This window comes from Bombus terrestris, chromosome 3, assembly GCF_910591885.1.
Source record: "Bombus terrestris chromosome 3, iyBomTerr1.2, whole genome shotgun sequence".
In the NCBI taxonomy this organism is placed as follows: Eukaryota; Metazoa; Arthropoda; class Insecta; order Hymenoptera; family Apidae; genus Bombus; species Bombus terrestris.
The window spans coordinates 1,303,919-1,321,148 of record NC_063271.1 but is presented as its reverse complement, the minus strand read 5'-3'; the positions used below and the strand labels follow the sequence as shown (position 1 = coordinate 1,321,148).

The following is a 17,230-nucleotide window of genomic DNA, read 5'->3' as shown; positions in this document are numbered from 1 at the left end:
CCAGCGATTAGCTTTAACCACATAGACGATCCTTTATCTCTTTGTCCGACGTTAAATTCGGTTTTCGTTCCTTTTTCGGAATAACGTCAAGCGAGATTCGCTGCAAAATAAAATCCACTTCTGGGAGAACTTCTCTCTTTTTTCACGCCGCTCTATTCGTATCGCCTGCAAGCTCGCGATTGTTATTTAAAGGAACAACGTATACCCTTGTTCCGAACGGTATTCGGATAGCCGTGCAGTTTGGTGAGCTTGGATAATACAATGTATCGAGTTCTGCCGTAGAATATATTGCCGCGATTAAAAGTAACGTTATTACCGGTTGATATCGTCGTGGCCAAAAGTTTTATCATAACCGAAATTTACTATTCAAACTCGCTGCCCGAGTCACTGCATTAGGGTGAACGTCTGCCTGACTATGCAAAATGGCGTGACAAGTACGAGAATAGAACCGCATCGAGTTTTACGAGATCGCGTGATCACGGCCAACAAATACCGTCTGGCATGAATCTTACTGGTGCATGCCCTCCTTTGTTTTGCCCGATTCTTCCTACAGATTTTAACCTTTTCTCTGCGAGCTTTCTGCGCGTTAAAACCATCGTCTTTTCTTCGGTGAACAAAATTTACGCAAAGTCGTACACACTGTTTTCTTCTAACATATCGTAAAATTCAATCCATTTTGTTTTTCCGTTTCTTCTTCCTCTTTCCTTTTTTTTTCTTCTTCTCATCTTGTTTCGTTATCATAATTCAGGATAATGGGCAATTTGTGCGGCAATTCGTTCATGAAAATTGCTGCAAACTTTGCTAAATTCGATTACATAAGAAAGGAAGGCTATCGTATATTGCGGTAGCCGCACAACAACCGCGGCAGACGTAACCACGATCAGGTATATTTAGCAGCATGCAGGTTGGAATTTCGATAACGTTCGCGAGCCAAAACCCTCACGATGCTATATCCGCGAAATATTACACGCATATTAATAGAGCGAACTACAGTAAAATTAGAGCCACCATGAGAAATCTCATTTTGCACGGAGACGAATTAACGATCGTCATCGGGACACTTGTTGGCTTTGCCATTTCAGGAGATGAATATCGACGTTTCGCGATTCCCTTACCTCCCTCAAACTATCTACCACGTCTTGATTGTACAAGATACGGTTGTACAAGAACCCACGACCTCGTTTCTCCCTTCATCTTCGCCCGTTACCTCGCCTTTTATAAGCCATCTATAGTACTTGTGGCACAAGTTTTCATTACGATCTTTAATTATATGCACGTGGTATTTTACCTTAGCGGACGACAAATATTTCGCTTTAAAGAGAAACTGGTATTTGCCCCGCAATTGCCCTTTGTTCGATAGAGCGCTGTAACAACACCTGACGGTTCGCTGGTCAATTTAAAAATTCCCGCTAAATTACTTAAGAAAATATTACTTTTTGGTCCGTCGTTCCGATAATTTGAAAATTGAAGGAAACACAAATACGTAGAGAAGAGCATAATTCTCAGTGGGTTTTCCATCCAATCCACCTACTCGAGATCGTCCCAAACCCCTCGTCCTAGGTGAACAGCGAGGCAGGAACGAAGCTGATCCACCCCACCAAGTCGCTCGTGGTGGTACGCTCGTGCAAAGAGAGAAGAGCAGAAAGGAAGAGAAGAGAACGAAGAGAAACGCGGTGGATGGAAGAAAGACGAGGAGAGTACCAGGGTATGGCGGCAGAGTGGAATCCATTTCGAAATTGCGAGCCACCCTGTCCGACTTCTCCCCTGCCAACCTCTTCCTTCTAACGCCTTCCCTCAGGAAAATCCACCCTCCTCCGGTACCCTTCGCCCCCTCCTGGCTCGCTCCCCTTGCCTCTTTCCTTTTCCCACCACCTTACCTTCTCTCTTTCTTTCCACCAGGCGCCCGTGTCCTTTCTTCGCTCCCTCCCGAAGGTAGCGTGCTCGTCTCGAATACTGATATCGAGCAAAGTCCTTTTTCCCTTAAACCGAGCAGCCACCAGGAATAATGCATTATACGTACGCGCCTTTCTTCTCGCTTTTTTTTTACCCTCGATCCTCGCTCCTTCTCTCCCATTTTTCGGTCTTTCGTCCTGCTTCTTCCAAGGCTTTCCTCCGCTTCCCTTTGCGATTTCGTCCTTACCTCGAAACGTCAGCGATCTTCCAAGCCAACTTTTGACGTTGAAACGATCTTTCTTTCTTCTTTTCCTGTATCCAAAGAAAACTCGTGAAGTCCTTTAGACGATACATAGCGTGTTTCTTCTTACCTGAACCGAGCGTTTGCCCTCGTTTTTTTTATCCATTTTAGGTTTTGAAGCGCGGAAACACGATCCTTGAGCGTTTGTTAATAACGAGATGATTTTTTGATTTTGTCCCAGGCGTGTAACGAGTTCACAACCCACGTAATGAATCTACTGAGGGAACAAAGTCGTACCAGGCCAATCACGCCGAAGGAGATCGAGAGGATGGTTCAGATTATTCACAAGAAGTTCTCCAGCATCCAAATGCAGCTTAAACAGTCTACCTGCGAGGCGGTGATGATTCTGAGGAGTCGATTCCTCGACGCAAGGCGAGTGTTTGTCACATAAACGTTGTTCGTTTATTTTTATTACGTTAAAATCTCCGTCGCAGTTTTCACCGATGAATTGATTAAACGCATCGGCACTGTCTTAATTCTTTGTCCTACCACAACGAGCGAGATTCGTGATAAGATATTTTAGTCAAAAACAATAAGCACGAGCCTGATTCGTGGTACGTGATTCGCCGGGACAAACGTAAACAACACGAGTCAGACTCGTGGTTCAACTGTCCTCGATGTTTTGTTGCTTTATTTTCGCGTAATTCTTTTTACGTTCACACATTTAGGTTACAATTCAGTAAAAGAATTAAACAACTCTTATACCTATCATTACAGTAAAAAGTAGTGAGAAATATGTTACTATTGCAAGTAGTGATTCGATAGATTCTCGTAATAATGTATGGTAACGATATTGTGTTTCCTATTATTGTTTCATTATTTCGAAAAATATCACACAGTTGAAGATTACTAATTTTCTACGAGTTTTCTCAAAATATTATTAATTTGAACTAATTATTAATTTACAACTTGCTGCTTATACGTTATTCACTTTCAAATAATAAATCATTTTTCTTCGCTAACGAATCGATCGTAATTACTTACCAGACATCTTAAAAGTATTAGTTGTGCACAAACGTGTTTATTATTTCACAATTCTTTTCGTTGCACCGAAATATACGTGTTAGGAGACGCGTACACTTTGCGCCAGCTCGAACGCACGACTGAACAGCTAAATGGCTCGACGTGTGATCGACCTTCTTGTTTATTGTGGCTCGACCAATCGGCTGTTAGCGTGTAGGACAAGAGGTTATCGGCAACAGTTTTCAACGATATATATTCTCTGTGAATTATATACATCATCAATAACGTATAACGATAAGCGATTTAGTAGCAGATAGGTACGTTCGAAAGAAGAACGAAGAGTGGAAAGAAATATTTTTATAAAGGAACGTAAAATACAAATGTTCATCTATCGGTAGATTTTCCGAAAATAAAGACACAAATTTTGAGATAATTAAGATTGAATTAATTATTGTCAAATAAAACCATCGTCGATTCGAATCATATGGATTAGGACTGATGTTGTGTAGTAATGTACAGTTGGTGAAAGGCGAGTGTTATCCGTTGTGAAAAGGAAATCAATTGTTACGTTACAGGCGTAAGAGACGGAATTTCAGCAAACAAGCGTCGGAAATTCTAAACGAATACTTTTATTCGCACCTCAGTAATCCGTATCCGAGTGAAGAAGCGAAAGAAGAGCTCGCACGAAAGTGTGGAATCACCGTGAGTCAGGTAAAGTAAATCAAAATATTTCTTGTAACCTCGACTCGTTGCTATCGCGTAACGATAATTCACGCGTGTCAATAATTATTTTGAAATAACGGAAATTACTGAAACAACTATTCCCGATTGAACATTTTTCAACATCGGCCGAAGATTTATTAAATACGATAACCGACTAGTTTAAGGTATTTTTAAAATAATACGATTGCTTAGCGACCTTGATACAGTTGTTCTGTCGTATTTGTAGGTTTCCAATTGGTTTGGCAACAAGAGGATACGCTACAAGAAAAACATAGGTAAAGCACAGGAGGAGGCGAACTTGTACGCAGCCAAAAAGGCAGCTGGTAAGTTCCGTCCTTCGCAAAAGAGCGACGGGTGTTCCTTGAAGAGTTCGTTTCGATAGCTTGCTCGTATTAAGGATATCGATAAAAATGAGCAATAAATTACAATATGAAAGTTAAACGGTTGAAAAATTCGATTCTTTTTAATAGCCACGGTTGATACTGGCGGAGTGTTGCTGAGAAAACGACAACTGCTCGAGAGCAAACTCCTTTTACATACACGGATAGATTATTATTTAGTGAGATTTCCACTCAACACCAGTAACACTTCTTCGCATCATCTTCTTTTCATCGTCGCGATCATTTTTATATCAAACTCGATATTGGTGTAGAGGAAAAGTTTACGTAGCATAGCGGTTTCATCATTATCACGAGTAAATTATCGTGAGATTCAGTTACTCGTTACTCATTGTTCGACTTGGCTCTGCCACCGTTATTGTTCCGGCTGACTAATAAATCTTTCAGGAGGAAACGAAATTATCGACTAGGGTTCGTAGCCTTTTTCTTTTTTTTTCTCTTCGCTATATAAAAAGACACGTTCGACTTGGAGCTGTATAACCATCTTAAATTATGCAACTGTCTTAACGTATCTCTCGCAAACACGACACGACACGATTTCCTCCAATAACGACACGTCATCTCGGTTCATTCGTATTTACTTTTTCGCATTCTCCAGGAAATTAGAATAAAAATTCCGAGGGTGTTTCTTCTGGAAATTCTTCGCATTCGCACAACTTGCTGGTCGCGATTACGCGTACTTTTCTTAACAACCGAGACGTTTCTTTATTTTAGAGGGCAAGGCGAGATATTTTTAACTTACCAATTATACGGAGAAAGAGGGAACGAAAGATGAGAAGAGCGTAGGAGAATACACGAGTGCAGGAGGGCGATGAGATGCCGGCGTTCTCGCGTTTCTTTCGACACCCTCCATGCATTTGTCTTTCCTCAGCCACGCTCCTGGTAAACGGGCCGCAGTCTTCTCGTAATTAAAGAAACGGAATTCCAGCGATACTGGCGCCAGCACTGCGGAACCCAGTACTTCGTCTCGGATAGCGGAAATGTTTTCGCGTTTCGAAGGAAAAATTACTTCTGTTACATCGTGAAGTAACCAAGCTAATTTCCAAGTTATTCTGTTGTCGTTCAAATATTCCTATCGATACTTTACATGTAGTCTGAATAATAGGAAATTCGTTGAAATTTCGCTTTCATCCGATAATTCGTTCGTTCGATGCGGAATCGTCGAAGACGATTTCACGATACGTATGTCGATTGAATTAATCGGTGGCGTCTATAACTAGTCCTATTGGCAGTTATATATATGTCGTATTAAGAAGTCAATGGAAATTCGAGGGAAAGATGATCATCGACGACGCCACCGATTACACGAGATACAAAATTAGAAACGAGCTCACGCTTTTTTTTTGCGATAAACGAAGATGTTAATCAGTGAGGCGGAAGAACTTAAAAGACGCACCCTCGAATTTTGTATGCACCGCGATTGTTTCTACAGCAGCTTTTGCAGGAGCGTCGCCGTACAGTATGGGTGGTGCCAGTCAAGGCACCCCGACGCCGATGATGTCGCCGGCGCCACCCGGTGGGCCACAAGACATGGCCGGATACGGGATGGGCATAAACGGTAGCGACTACGGCTCGCAGCCGTACAACGACGGCTCCATGGGCTACGATCCTATGCATCAGGTAACCGTCAGAACTTCTCTTTCTAAGTAAATTCATTTCTACCTCGTAGTCAGCAATCATTGCCTCGCTTTCATCAATGCCCTCTTGCATTCTTTGAGCATGTTAGATAAGTCTTGATAACGCTTAACCCTGATATCGAGGGATCTTCTGTGTGGCTCGAATGAATGGAAAGAGACGACAAAATGTTTCTTTTCCTATCGTTTCCATTTCGTTTCGTTTTGTTTCATCTTAAACGAATAATCATCGTATTTGGATGTAATAACGTCGGAACACCGCTCTCGATTTCCATCCATTTTCAAGCCATAGCATTGTGCTTTCATAAACGCATGCGCATCTCACCGCATATTCACACATATTGTGAGAAAGGACGTTTGGATGGGGAAGAGAACGAGGGAACGAAAGAAAGAGCAAGGAGGCGGAAAGGAAACGCAGCGAATGTGGTATTGGTGATGGTGAAAGAAAATTTGAGCTCGTGCTTATATACAGGGTGATTCGGTTTCAAGCAAATCAAAAACATAAAAAAGGTGTAAACGTTAAATATATACACGCATTAAGTGTAATTACAGGCTGGTGATTTTTATTATCGATCGAACACTCTGTATGGAGTTGAGCGCGCGTGAATGTCGTGTTATGATAGCTTGTAAAGAACCGCGCGTGCGTCTGTAGGTGCAAGTAGGTGCGTGTTGTTAGAATATATAGGACTGGATTGGATATGCTGTTGCTGGCCCATAAAGATGGTCTTAGAGGAAGCCGATAGTGGTGGCAGGAGCGGAAGGTTGGAGGAGAAAGAGTATCAGGGAGTGCACACGGAGCCAGCAGTAGCCAGTAGCATAAGGGTTGCTTAGTATGCATTGGAGTTGCTAAGTCACTTTTTAGGTAGGGTTGCTCCCTCACATATTAATAGACTTGGTAGGTGCGCGTCCCTGCTTCTAACGAGCTGCCTCTATTCGACCGATGAAACGCAACGGGACTGTATCTTCCGAGATCCAAAATTCCTCTGTATCTGACACGTAAACGAACGGCAGTGTCATGATTTCGCTAAATCTCGTTTGTTGTTTCTCCTTTTATTAGGTTTCCAGTGACAGCCTTTAGAAGGACAGTAGTGAAAAAGATAAAGTCGCGTCAAAGGATAAAAGGATCGATGTTTGAAATAGTAACTATGCGTTAGCAATTTCTGTCCTTATGGTTTCCCCTTGTATTCGCGTTGTTTCAAAACAAAGGAACAAAATGTATCGTACAGCTTGTGTCCGGTTCTTCGAATCCAGTAAATCTTTCTGACATGCAATTTCGACGGTGTCACGTGATAAAGAGTGACGTTGAATTAAATTCATGCACATATACAAACGAGCGAGCCGGTTGCTCGACTAGCTCGGAAATTTGTAGATATTCTCAATTGCTAGATTAAATATCCCCCTTGTCGATACGCCAGCCGTTTGTCTGTGCGTACTTCGTTACAAATGTTGCACCGCGTCATCGTTCACTCGCTTCAAAATACGTTCTGATGCCGGACGTTCAAATCTGTATCGAATGAAAAGTGCATCTTTATTCTATGCTGTATTACCTATATCGAGAATACCCGCGATAGCTCGTTTATTCGCGCTGCTCTTAAGAGTTGCTCTCCTCTATCGATTTATATATATTTATATATATAAATCGAAAAGGGAGAATCGAAAAAGCAAAAGGAATCGTTTGGTTAACGTGTATCGTCTTTAAAGTGATCCGCACTGAGAGCTATTCTGCTCTTACGTTATCTTCTCCGTTCGTATTTTTCTCATTACCGTTGCATTTCCAGAAATTCGAATCGACCAGGAAAACCGGAGAAGTTCGCAGGAAAATTAATTTCGCGGTTCATCCGGTTCGGCCATGGTTCCAGTCCCAGGGGCGAGAACCCGCTCGAAATGAAGCGACTAAAATGCATGCTTTCTCCTAGCTGCCGCGTTTTCAAATCACCTCTGCTTCTCGTTTCGTTTTCTACCTTCGTCTGGTTCGGCTACGTCTGAACTTGCCTATTCTTCACTTCTTTCTCGTTACCGTGAACGTCCAAGAATTTTCTCGAGTCGAACACTCGTGCTTCTTCTATCTCGCTTTGAATTCTCCACCAACTCGATATCCATCCAAATCAACTTTGAATTTTCTTTTTTTCCCCCCACGTGTTATATCCACCCAAAGAGTTTAGAGTACAGAATAAACGTGCTTCGAATTGCGCTTTCACCGGCAATTGACACTAAAAAAAGACCTCGTAGCAATGATAAAAACGCCCTTGCTGCTGCAACTGGCACTAACGTTTCCATAATCGCATACATAACAAAAAGGCAATTGCTTGCACACGATTATATGTATAATGTATCAGCACCAAGACTATTTTTTACACATCGTGTCGGATCTGTCTAACATAACGCCCGTTTGGCCGATCTATAATCCGTTTTCCCGTTGCTACACTTTTATCTGTGGTTTCATTTGATCTTTTTCATAACCCCGATTTTTAATCGCTGTTGGTTGGTACCCCGAATCTAACAAAACGAAGCAAAGAACTGTGTTTGTTGCAACAAGAAATTGGGGTGCGGAGTGTCTAACGTGTGTTCGCACGATTTCCAACTGTATTTTCTTGGCTCAACGACAAAAAAGGAACAAATCTTCAAGATCACGAGCTTGATACATCTCTGTCTTCTTTTTTTTTCTTTTTTTTTTCTTTGTATTTTTCAAGTAATATCGACTGTCGGATAATCGCACCTGCTTTTCGTATGCTTGTCGGAAAGATATCTACTGATAACGGATAATTTTAAACGTAGACTCGCTAAATATAATTTACGCTATACACCTATAGCGTGTCGGAGAACTCTCGAAAGAAATCTAAAGTTTCAGTAGATACCAACTTACTTCTCTCGATATTCGGACTCGTTTCACGATTTTTCCTATATAGAAAGTAACTTGGAACATACGTAACTCGATTTATTAATTGGGCGATTCGTTCGTAAATTTCGCGATCACATATCGTACGATATATATCCGCGGTATATTTACGCGGGATAGCGGAAAGGGAAATTTCATTTCAGCGAGATATGGCGCGAGTTTGTATCTCGAGAGAAGGTAAGGCGACCCGGAAAGGGGGATCGATTGGCAAAAATGCACCGACGGCCGCGCGCTTTCAAGCGCATTGTTACAAGCACAGTTCGCACGGTCTTGCACCTGTAATAATATCGTTACGATTGATCAGTCGTCTGTTCCTTGGTCTCTTCTACTCTCCATCACCTAACGAGTTGGCTGATACACGAATTTCGTCGACGAACCGTCCATCTTCGCGGAACGCAATTCGCGATTGACTAGAATTAGAGTTCAGTTTATGCGATTTTGCTACAGTCCCCCGAGAAATACGTTTCTCTATTCGATTTCACTAGTGAATTTCGTTGCTCCGAGGAAGATGTACGGTTCGGTGGACTGCTAGGGTGGTCGGCTGTTTGCTCTCGAACACAAGCTGAATCCAAATTCGTCCCGTTTAAATTCACTTAGATCTTTTTTCTTTCTCTCTTGACGCAGATGAAACGAAATTCATAGAAGGCGACAGAGAGTGAGAGAGACATCGAATCAGACTTCACGCAAAAAGAGTACGCAATTAGAGAGTGAAAGAAAAAAAAAAAATTGCGAGAGCAAGTAAGGAGCATCGCGGAAAGAAAGGAAAAGACGAGAATCGCGCGACCTGGTTAAATTAAACGAGAGATTAAAAGAAAAAAAAGCCACACGGCTGGTGCGTGTCCACTGATCTCAGCCTTATGTGCTTTCTGTTGTGTTCACAGTGACGCGCCGTGCCAACGAAAAATCCAATTGCGATCGTAGATTCGTCATCGAGCTCGACGTGTGCTGGCTTTACGCGAACGCGTGAATCCGCTTGCGTTTCACGAGAGATTGGAGGAATGCGTGAAGTATGTCTGAGAGAGATTCGCGAACGATGTTCGAGATTAGAAATCGACGAGCCGTTCAGGATGTATCATCCTTCGTTGCAACAAGCACAGGTCTCTTTCCCTTGAACGGTCGAAACGACGAGTTTCGAAGAGAGACAGACGAAATTTCGAACAAACTGATTCGCATAGAATCGAGACATCGACTCGTAGATAGTGCAATATACTCATAATTATTATATAAATACATTTATACGCGTTCTTTCTTTCTCTTTTTTTTTTTTTTTTTTTTTTTTTTGTTGATATTATTCTTGGCGCTTGATTTTTCGAGCCTTTCTCACGTATCGTGTCGTTTTTGTCGTCTCGCTCGAAGCCGGGAACTGACGATCAACGAATCAACTGGAAATGAGATATCTTTAAAGCGACGAATTTTTATCGAACTTTGTTCGTTCGTTGTTCTGCCTGAGACGTTTTCACAGCGACGTTCTCGCCTTCGAGCTCGTTTCTAGATTTAGACTTTGCCGAATGTGCAATAAAACTTCTGTAGCAGGCCTTGTTTGAGCGAGAAAAGCACGAGGTAGCTCGTTTATAGGTAGGTTACCGAATTGGTGGCAGCAAGTAGTAAATTAATCCGAGCCAATCGTATCGGTGGAACACGGTCGATCAAAGAACGAACGTTTCGTCGCGCCTTTTACTTTTTATTTCGCTAACAGTTCGCTGTATTTAACCGATAACGATGGTTCCGAAGGGATTAACGAATCGATGTTTGAAACTAGGCAGCTTATGATATCCCAGAAATACGGGGTAGACTGCAAGTATATCGTAAACGCGTATTGTCGCGTTACTTTCGAAACGAATCGTCCCCTAGCAGTTTTTCGTACGCGATCAACCACGCCTGTTTGTTGCGCATAATAGCACGAGATCAGGCGAACGAGTACGATCTCTGTCCGTGCTACAGCTACTTATAGACTATCTGTGCTATGCAGATACATCCTCGAAGAACGCACCATGCGGTTTCTTGTCGCTCTCGTATGGCTTTCGATACTTAATCTTACAATTAGAATATCTTCTACAGAGTTTCGCATCGCACTGCAATGTATTCGTTACATATACACATACACGTTTAAGAATACACGACACACATACGCTGACTTACAAAGCGATATACAAAGAATTACGCAGATCAGAGAATTCTTTACGGATGGATAATTCCTCGAGAGACATCTTCGTGGCATGCATGGCTGCATGTAGAATTACAGTTTATACGTTTATACTGGTCTTACACAGTAGTACGTGTGTGCGTTTATCATTACTTCTACATATTCTATTATTATTTTTTTGTTGTTGTTTTTCTTCTTTTTTTTTTTTTTTTGTTTTTGCGGGACGATTGGCTGGGGTTTTCTGGGTGAATAGATAAAAGGCGAAAGGAGATGAGAGAGCGTGAAAGAGGGCGGATGTCAAAGATTTCATATTTAGTTCATTTGCAGAGTTATACATTTTTCGCGTAGATAGTAGAATAGGCGCCGGTTTGTTGCATTGGCAAATTAGAGTGAAAGGATTTCCTAGTTTTGCTGTTTGTTCCTTTGTTCTGCAATCATCATCTCGATCATTAGAATCTTTCGTGTTATGTAGCAAATCCTTTCGTGCTCGTAACGGGAGTCGAACGTATTCTTTTTATAAAAAAATAAATAAATAAATAAATAAATAAGGAAAGAAAAGAGAAACTACAGTTGTTAAAAAAAAAAGAGAAAAAAGAGAAGAAAAAAAGAAGGATGTTGCGAAGCAAGAAGATAAATCGATATCCTGATACGAGCAGCCAATTCAAATAGCCCGCGCTTTCGTAAAATTCCATATAATTTGTATATCATGGTTATTCGAGAAACGTCTGTCTGTGCTGACAAAAAAATGCGTAAAGTTGTGAAACGAAGGCGATGCTTAGTGACCAATGACACGCAATTTTGTCGCCACCTGCAGGGGATAAAGACAGAGAGCTAAAAATCAATTGAAAAAAAAATCGAAAAAAAATGACGCAGGGCAAAGCACTGACCGGTGGGCCTGGCGCGGCCGGATGGATGCAACAACGCGAGGCGGTGCCGGAATTTCCGCCACTCCACGATTCAGCAGATTCTGATTCCGACCGAGAAAATGAAAAACGACCGCGCGTCTAAAATTACTTTTGGGATGAGCGACCTAGCATGGTAACGAAACTAATAAAACAAAATACATGCAAAAAAACGCAGCGACAAAATTGAGAGAGAAAAAAGAGAAAAAAGCATAGAGTAGAGTGTATGTCAGAGAAAGAGGAAAAAAAAAGAGCAGACGTACCGCTACCGGACAACCAGGAACCACGTCGTCACCCACTACCGACACGCACACGCTCTCGTCGGCACACAACCACATACACCAACATACGTATACACATTTGCGATAACGCGCACCTCCGAGCCACACACAAGGAATTAATGTTCGTTGGTGTTCCTACGATTAATAATAACATTAGTTTCCGGTTTTGAAACATTTTTCTCTTTTTCCGTCAAGAGAGAAGGCCAAACGCACCGAAGGATGCGACGATATTAATTAGTCTATCGCGAATTAATCCGTAGTTAACTTTTAGCAATTTCTCGAGATAAATACGACCATGGGAGAATGTTAGTTATTCGATGATTCGCGGCATCGAACAAGAACAATTTCATACGCGCGTTCGCAACTTCTTTGCTTCTGCCCTTCGATCTTGATACCTTAATCTTGCCTTATCGAGTGACTGTGCACGGGCATCCACGTCACCTATTTACAGAGGATTTAAAGAGCGAAACGTGTAAGAGGAATTAAAAAAGAAAAAGCGGGTAGAAAGAAAGAAAGAAAGAGAGAGAGAGAGAGAGAGAGCGAGCGAGCGAGCGAGCGCGAGAGAGAGAGAGAGAGTGCGAGAGTGTGAGAGAGTGGAAAGGACGGCGAACGATAAGAATCCGTAGGGCAATGTGCTCTTAAGAAAAACGTAGGTTCGCTTCTATTAAGACAATACGGTAGCGTACAGGCGTCTAGCTAAGGAGAGAGAGGGAGAGAGCGTATACAATCAACTAATTGTTTTATTTTTTACGTACGTTACATACACGCATACGTACATAAACGTAGCTTGTACAGATATTTTTATTCTTATGATCGTCCCTATCCCGATACCCTACGATTGATCGGACGATTTGATTTTAAATATTTAACTTCGTCTTTGTAATCATTTTTACCCTCATGTTATGTATATCTCCCACTATAATACGTAGCGTAATTTTTTGCTGGGTAAGGATTTAGGGGAATAATATTTTGGACGTATACAAAGAAATATATATATATCGTTTCTTTCTTTTTTTTCTTTTCTTCTTCATTTCTCGACGAGACAGACATTTATAGAAATTTGTGATCCGTCGTGAAGCAGCTTCCAGCTAGATTTTTGATGTAATTCTTTTTAAATCTAATCCCAGCAGTATCCCGAGTATCGTGTAATGCTAGCGAATGTTTCTTACGTTCGATTATGGTTTAAGTTCCGAGTCTTAAGTTTAGCTTCGAATTATACTTTTATAGCGATACGTTGACGATGTTTGCGTGCTGATTTGTTCAATTTCGTTCGAATGCGAGGACACTATTTGCTGTTTCTGTCTTAAGAAACAGATCACGATAATTGTAATAATTTTCCAGCATTATTATTTATTTACTGAAATTTGAGTACGCGCATGTGTTTCATAAGTATATAAGAAGACGATTTGTCGGTGTCCTCGCTGTACAAAGCTTAGTATCGTACACTTTGTTACGTTGAAAAATTGTGTGCATGATTGTATCTATGAGCGAGCCGAAAAACTCGATCCGTTTCCTACATTTCTTTTTTCTTTTTTTTTTTTCTCTCTCTCTGTAAAACAACGATTCAGCACGAGATCTTATTAAAATTTGTTTCCTTTATCTCTTTTGTTCTGTTTCGTTGATTTCAACAGCCGACACACGTACAGAGACACAGGTGTCGAATCCAGAATTCGAACTTCGCCATTTGATTGGTAGTCGCGAAGCGCCAAACTTTCGGCCACCCTTCTCGACCAAACTTGTTCATTCGGCTTCGATCAGGCAACTTTTTGCAAATCAAAGTATATTTTCTAGCGAAGTAAAACGTGGCCGTTTACATGGTTGCTAATCGGCTAATCGGCTAATCCGTCGGAGCGTAGAGAAACGAATCGAAGTCGGATTTTTATTGGTAGTACTGCGCTTCTTCCGGTCGAACGGAAATATAGGTTTTGAAAGCGGCGCGAGAAAACGCTATTCAACTGGATTCGACATTTAAAATATACGATTGCGCCTGTCTATCCTTAGTTGGTCGTACGTACGTAGGTACATATGTATTGTGTATACGTATACATGTGTATAAAAATATATATTCTATACTTTCGTATCTGTAATAACTCCGTATGTCATCATTGCGATGGTAAATTCCTACGATGAACTGGGCAGAAACGTAAAGATTGCGTTCCGACCAAGTTTTCCTTCGACCGTATGCGTGCATGAATCTGAATAGTCGCCGGAAAAAGATATTTCGGATAAATTATAGTTGGTGCAATAACGTTAGAAATCATCTTTGTCGCTTTATTTCTCCAATTCTTTCGAAAAGTGGACACTATCGGATATTTCTTGACGCTAGAAAAACGAATCGCGAGGAATTGTTAATAGTGCTTTTTCACGCGACTGTGTGATCACGCTCGCGTACACGGCCGGTACTGTTTGCTTTCAGGAGCTGTCGCCTTGAAATACTTAGAGGAATCGCAAGAAGATGCGCGAAACAGACAATTACGAGAATGAAATTAAGATGTAGAAACGCATATGAATAAGATGTATCGTGAAAATGCTCGCGCAATCCGATCACCTCACTATCTGTGATCCGAGGCTCGTCGTTAACACGGCGAGTAATACGAACTAAAAATCGATATTAAGCTATTAATGTTATGTAATACAGATTCTCTAAGCGAGAAGCGTTCACGTTCCTAAGCGACGCGCAAAAAGAAAGTCGCACCAGAATTCGACCAACGAACGATACGTTGTCGAGCTTTGGTTTACGATCGAAAGCTAACGAACAACACACCACCGCGTTACGAGAAGTTCACCTAACATTCGCAATATACGTCATAGGATTAAGCAAAAGGGTTGGTTGTTTGTGCTTGAGAAAGAAAGAAGCGGCCAGAAACGGCAGATACCCGTTCCTAGTCGGTTTATCGTCCTTTACCTTTCTCACTTCTTCGACTTGTATGACAACTGCTTCCTCCTCCTCTTTTTCTTCCACTCCATCGTTTCGTCTTTTTGTTCCACGCTGTTTCGCGAAGATCAAGCGTGAACGCTTCTATGCATCGATGCCACCTTTCTCCCTCTCAGCGAGACTCATCGAGTGAAGATGGTCGAAATGAAAAGACAATGAACGGAAAAAGGGATGAACATATAGAAACGTGATGAGCAAGCAGATAAAAAAGTACGATCGGGAAACAGAATAGAAACGAAGCAATGGTCCCGCGACACAACACTAATGTATACGATTTTTCAACATGAAAATATTATATATTGTAGCTATACATATAGAGGTATATAAAAGAGAATAGTCCATAGGCAAAAGTGTAATAGCTAAGTACATCATTGTAACGACGATGCTAATTAGTAAAACGAGATTTATTTTATTATTATCATGGTCGCTGTTGTTTATTACTATTATTATTATAATTATTATTATTATTATTATTATTATTATTATTATTATTATTATTATTATTATTATTATTATTATTCTAATTAATCATCACTACTACGACTAACACTTACTACTATTTCAACTACTACCGCTAGTACAACTACTACAAGTACTACAACTACTACTATTCTACTACTACTGCTGCTACCACCACCATCATGACTACTACTACTACTACTACTACTACTACTACTACTACTACTACCACCAATCCTGCTGGTACTATTATCACCACCACTACTGTTATTACTATCAAAGCTACTACTACTACTACTACTACTACTACTACTACTACTACTACTACTATTACTACTACTACTACTACTATTATTACTACTACTACTACTATTACTATTACTACTACTACTACTAATACTACTACTACTTTGACTATTCCTACTGCTACTACGACTATTCCTACTGTTACTACGACTATTCCTACTGCTACTACGACTATTCCTGCTGCTGCTACTACTACTACTACTACTACTACGACTGTTCCTGCTGCTGCTGCTGCTACCACGACTCTTCCTGTTGCTACTACCACTCCTACGACTGTTCCTGCTGCTGCTGCTGCTGCTGCTACTACTATTACTACGACTGTTCCTGCTGCTGCTACTACTAGCACTACTACGACTGTTCCTGCTACTACTACCACTACTACGACTGTTCCTGCTGCTGCTACTATTACTACGACTGTTCCTGCTGCTGTTACTACTACTACGACTGTTCCTGCTGCTACTACTACTACTATGACTGTCCCTGCTGCTGCTGCTGCTACTACTACTACGACTGTTCCTGCTCCTGCTACTACTACTACTACGACTGTTCCTGCTCCTGCTACTACTACTACTACTAGTACTACTATTACTCTACTACTGCTATTACTAATAGTACTACTACTAGTAATACAACAACAACAACAACTATTACTAGTACTACCACTGCGACTATCCCTGTTACTGCTATTACTACTACTACCATGACTACTACTACTATTACTACTGATCCTGCTGGTGCTACTATGACCACTACTACGACTATTCCTGCTGCTACTACTACTACTATCACTATTAGTGTTACCACTATCACTGTTGCTCCTACTGCTGCCGCCGTTGCTTTTGTTGCTGCTGTTGCCGCAGCCGTTTGATGCTGCTACTACCACCGCTACTATTACTAGTGCTACCACTATTACTACTACTACCACCACCACTACTACTACTACTACTACTACTACTACTACTACTACTACTACTTCTACTGCTACTATTACTATTACTATCGCCGTTATTATTATTATTACTGATATTATTGATATTTGTGATCTTCTCATTGTGGTGATCACGTTTCAATTTTATTATTAGGTTCATGGATTTTTATTATTATTATTATTATTATTATTATTATTATTATTATTATTATTATTATTATTGAAATTTATTATTATGCCCAAAACGCGTTGGACGTACCTTTTGAAGACAGAAGAAAGTCGATCAACAGCTAGATAATTTTTATGGATTTATTAACTATTGATTGTCGTGATGAATTGCGGCCCGACGATTTATTACTTAGCACGTAGGAAAGAAGAAAAAAAGATATCCATTTATTGTATAAACGAAGATGAGGCGAAGATGAGAATTACGAGTATCCTGCAGAAGATTAGGTGGTTAAATTCTGT

General features: G+C 40.9%; 1 protein-coding gene across 7 annotated transcripts in view; it reads left to right on the top strand.

The window, feature by feature from the left end:
- LOC100647014 (homeobox protein extradenticle) overlaps positions 1–15,490 on the top strand; it is a 41,090-nt gene extending 25,600 nt beyond the window's left edge. Inside the window, exons 4-8 of one of the 7 annotated variants that reach the window (XM_012320799.3) lie at positions 2,376–2,566; positions 3,733–3,868; positions 4,107–4,203; positions 5,723–5,898; positions 11,825–15,490. In XM_012320799.3, coding sequence (XP_012176189.1) covers positions 2,376–2,566; positions 3,733–3,868; positions 4,107–4,203; positions 5,723–5,898; positions 11,825–11,959 — 735 coding nt within the window. In that variant the 3' untranslated portion in view covers positions 11,960–15,490. Of the gene's footprint in view, positions 1–2,375; positions 2,567–3,732; positions 3,869–4,106; positions 4,204–5,710; positions 5,899–9,432; positions 9,578–9,689 lie in introns of those variants that run through there. The other 6 variants (XM_048404342.1, XM_012320798.3, XM_012320800.3 and 3 more) reach the window with 6 other exon arrangements.
- Positions 15,491–17,230: the final 1,740 nt, after the last annotated feature.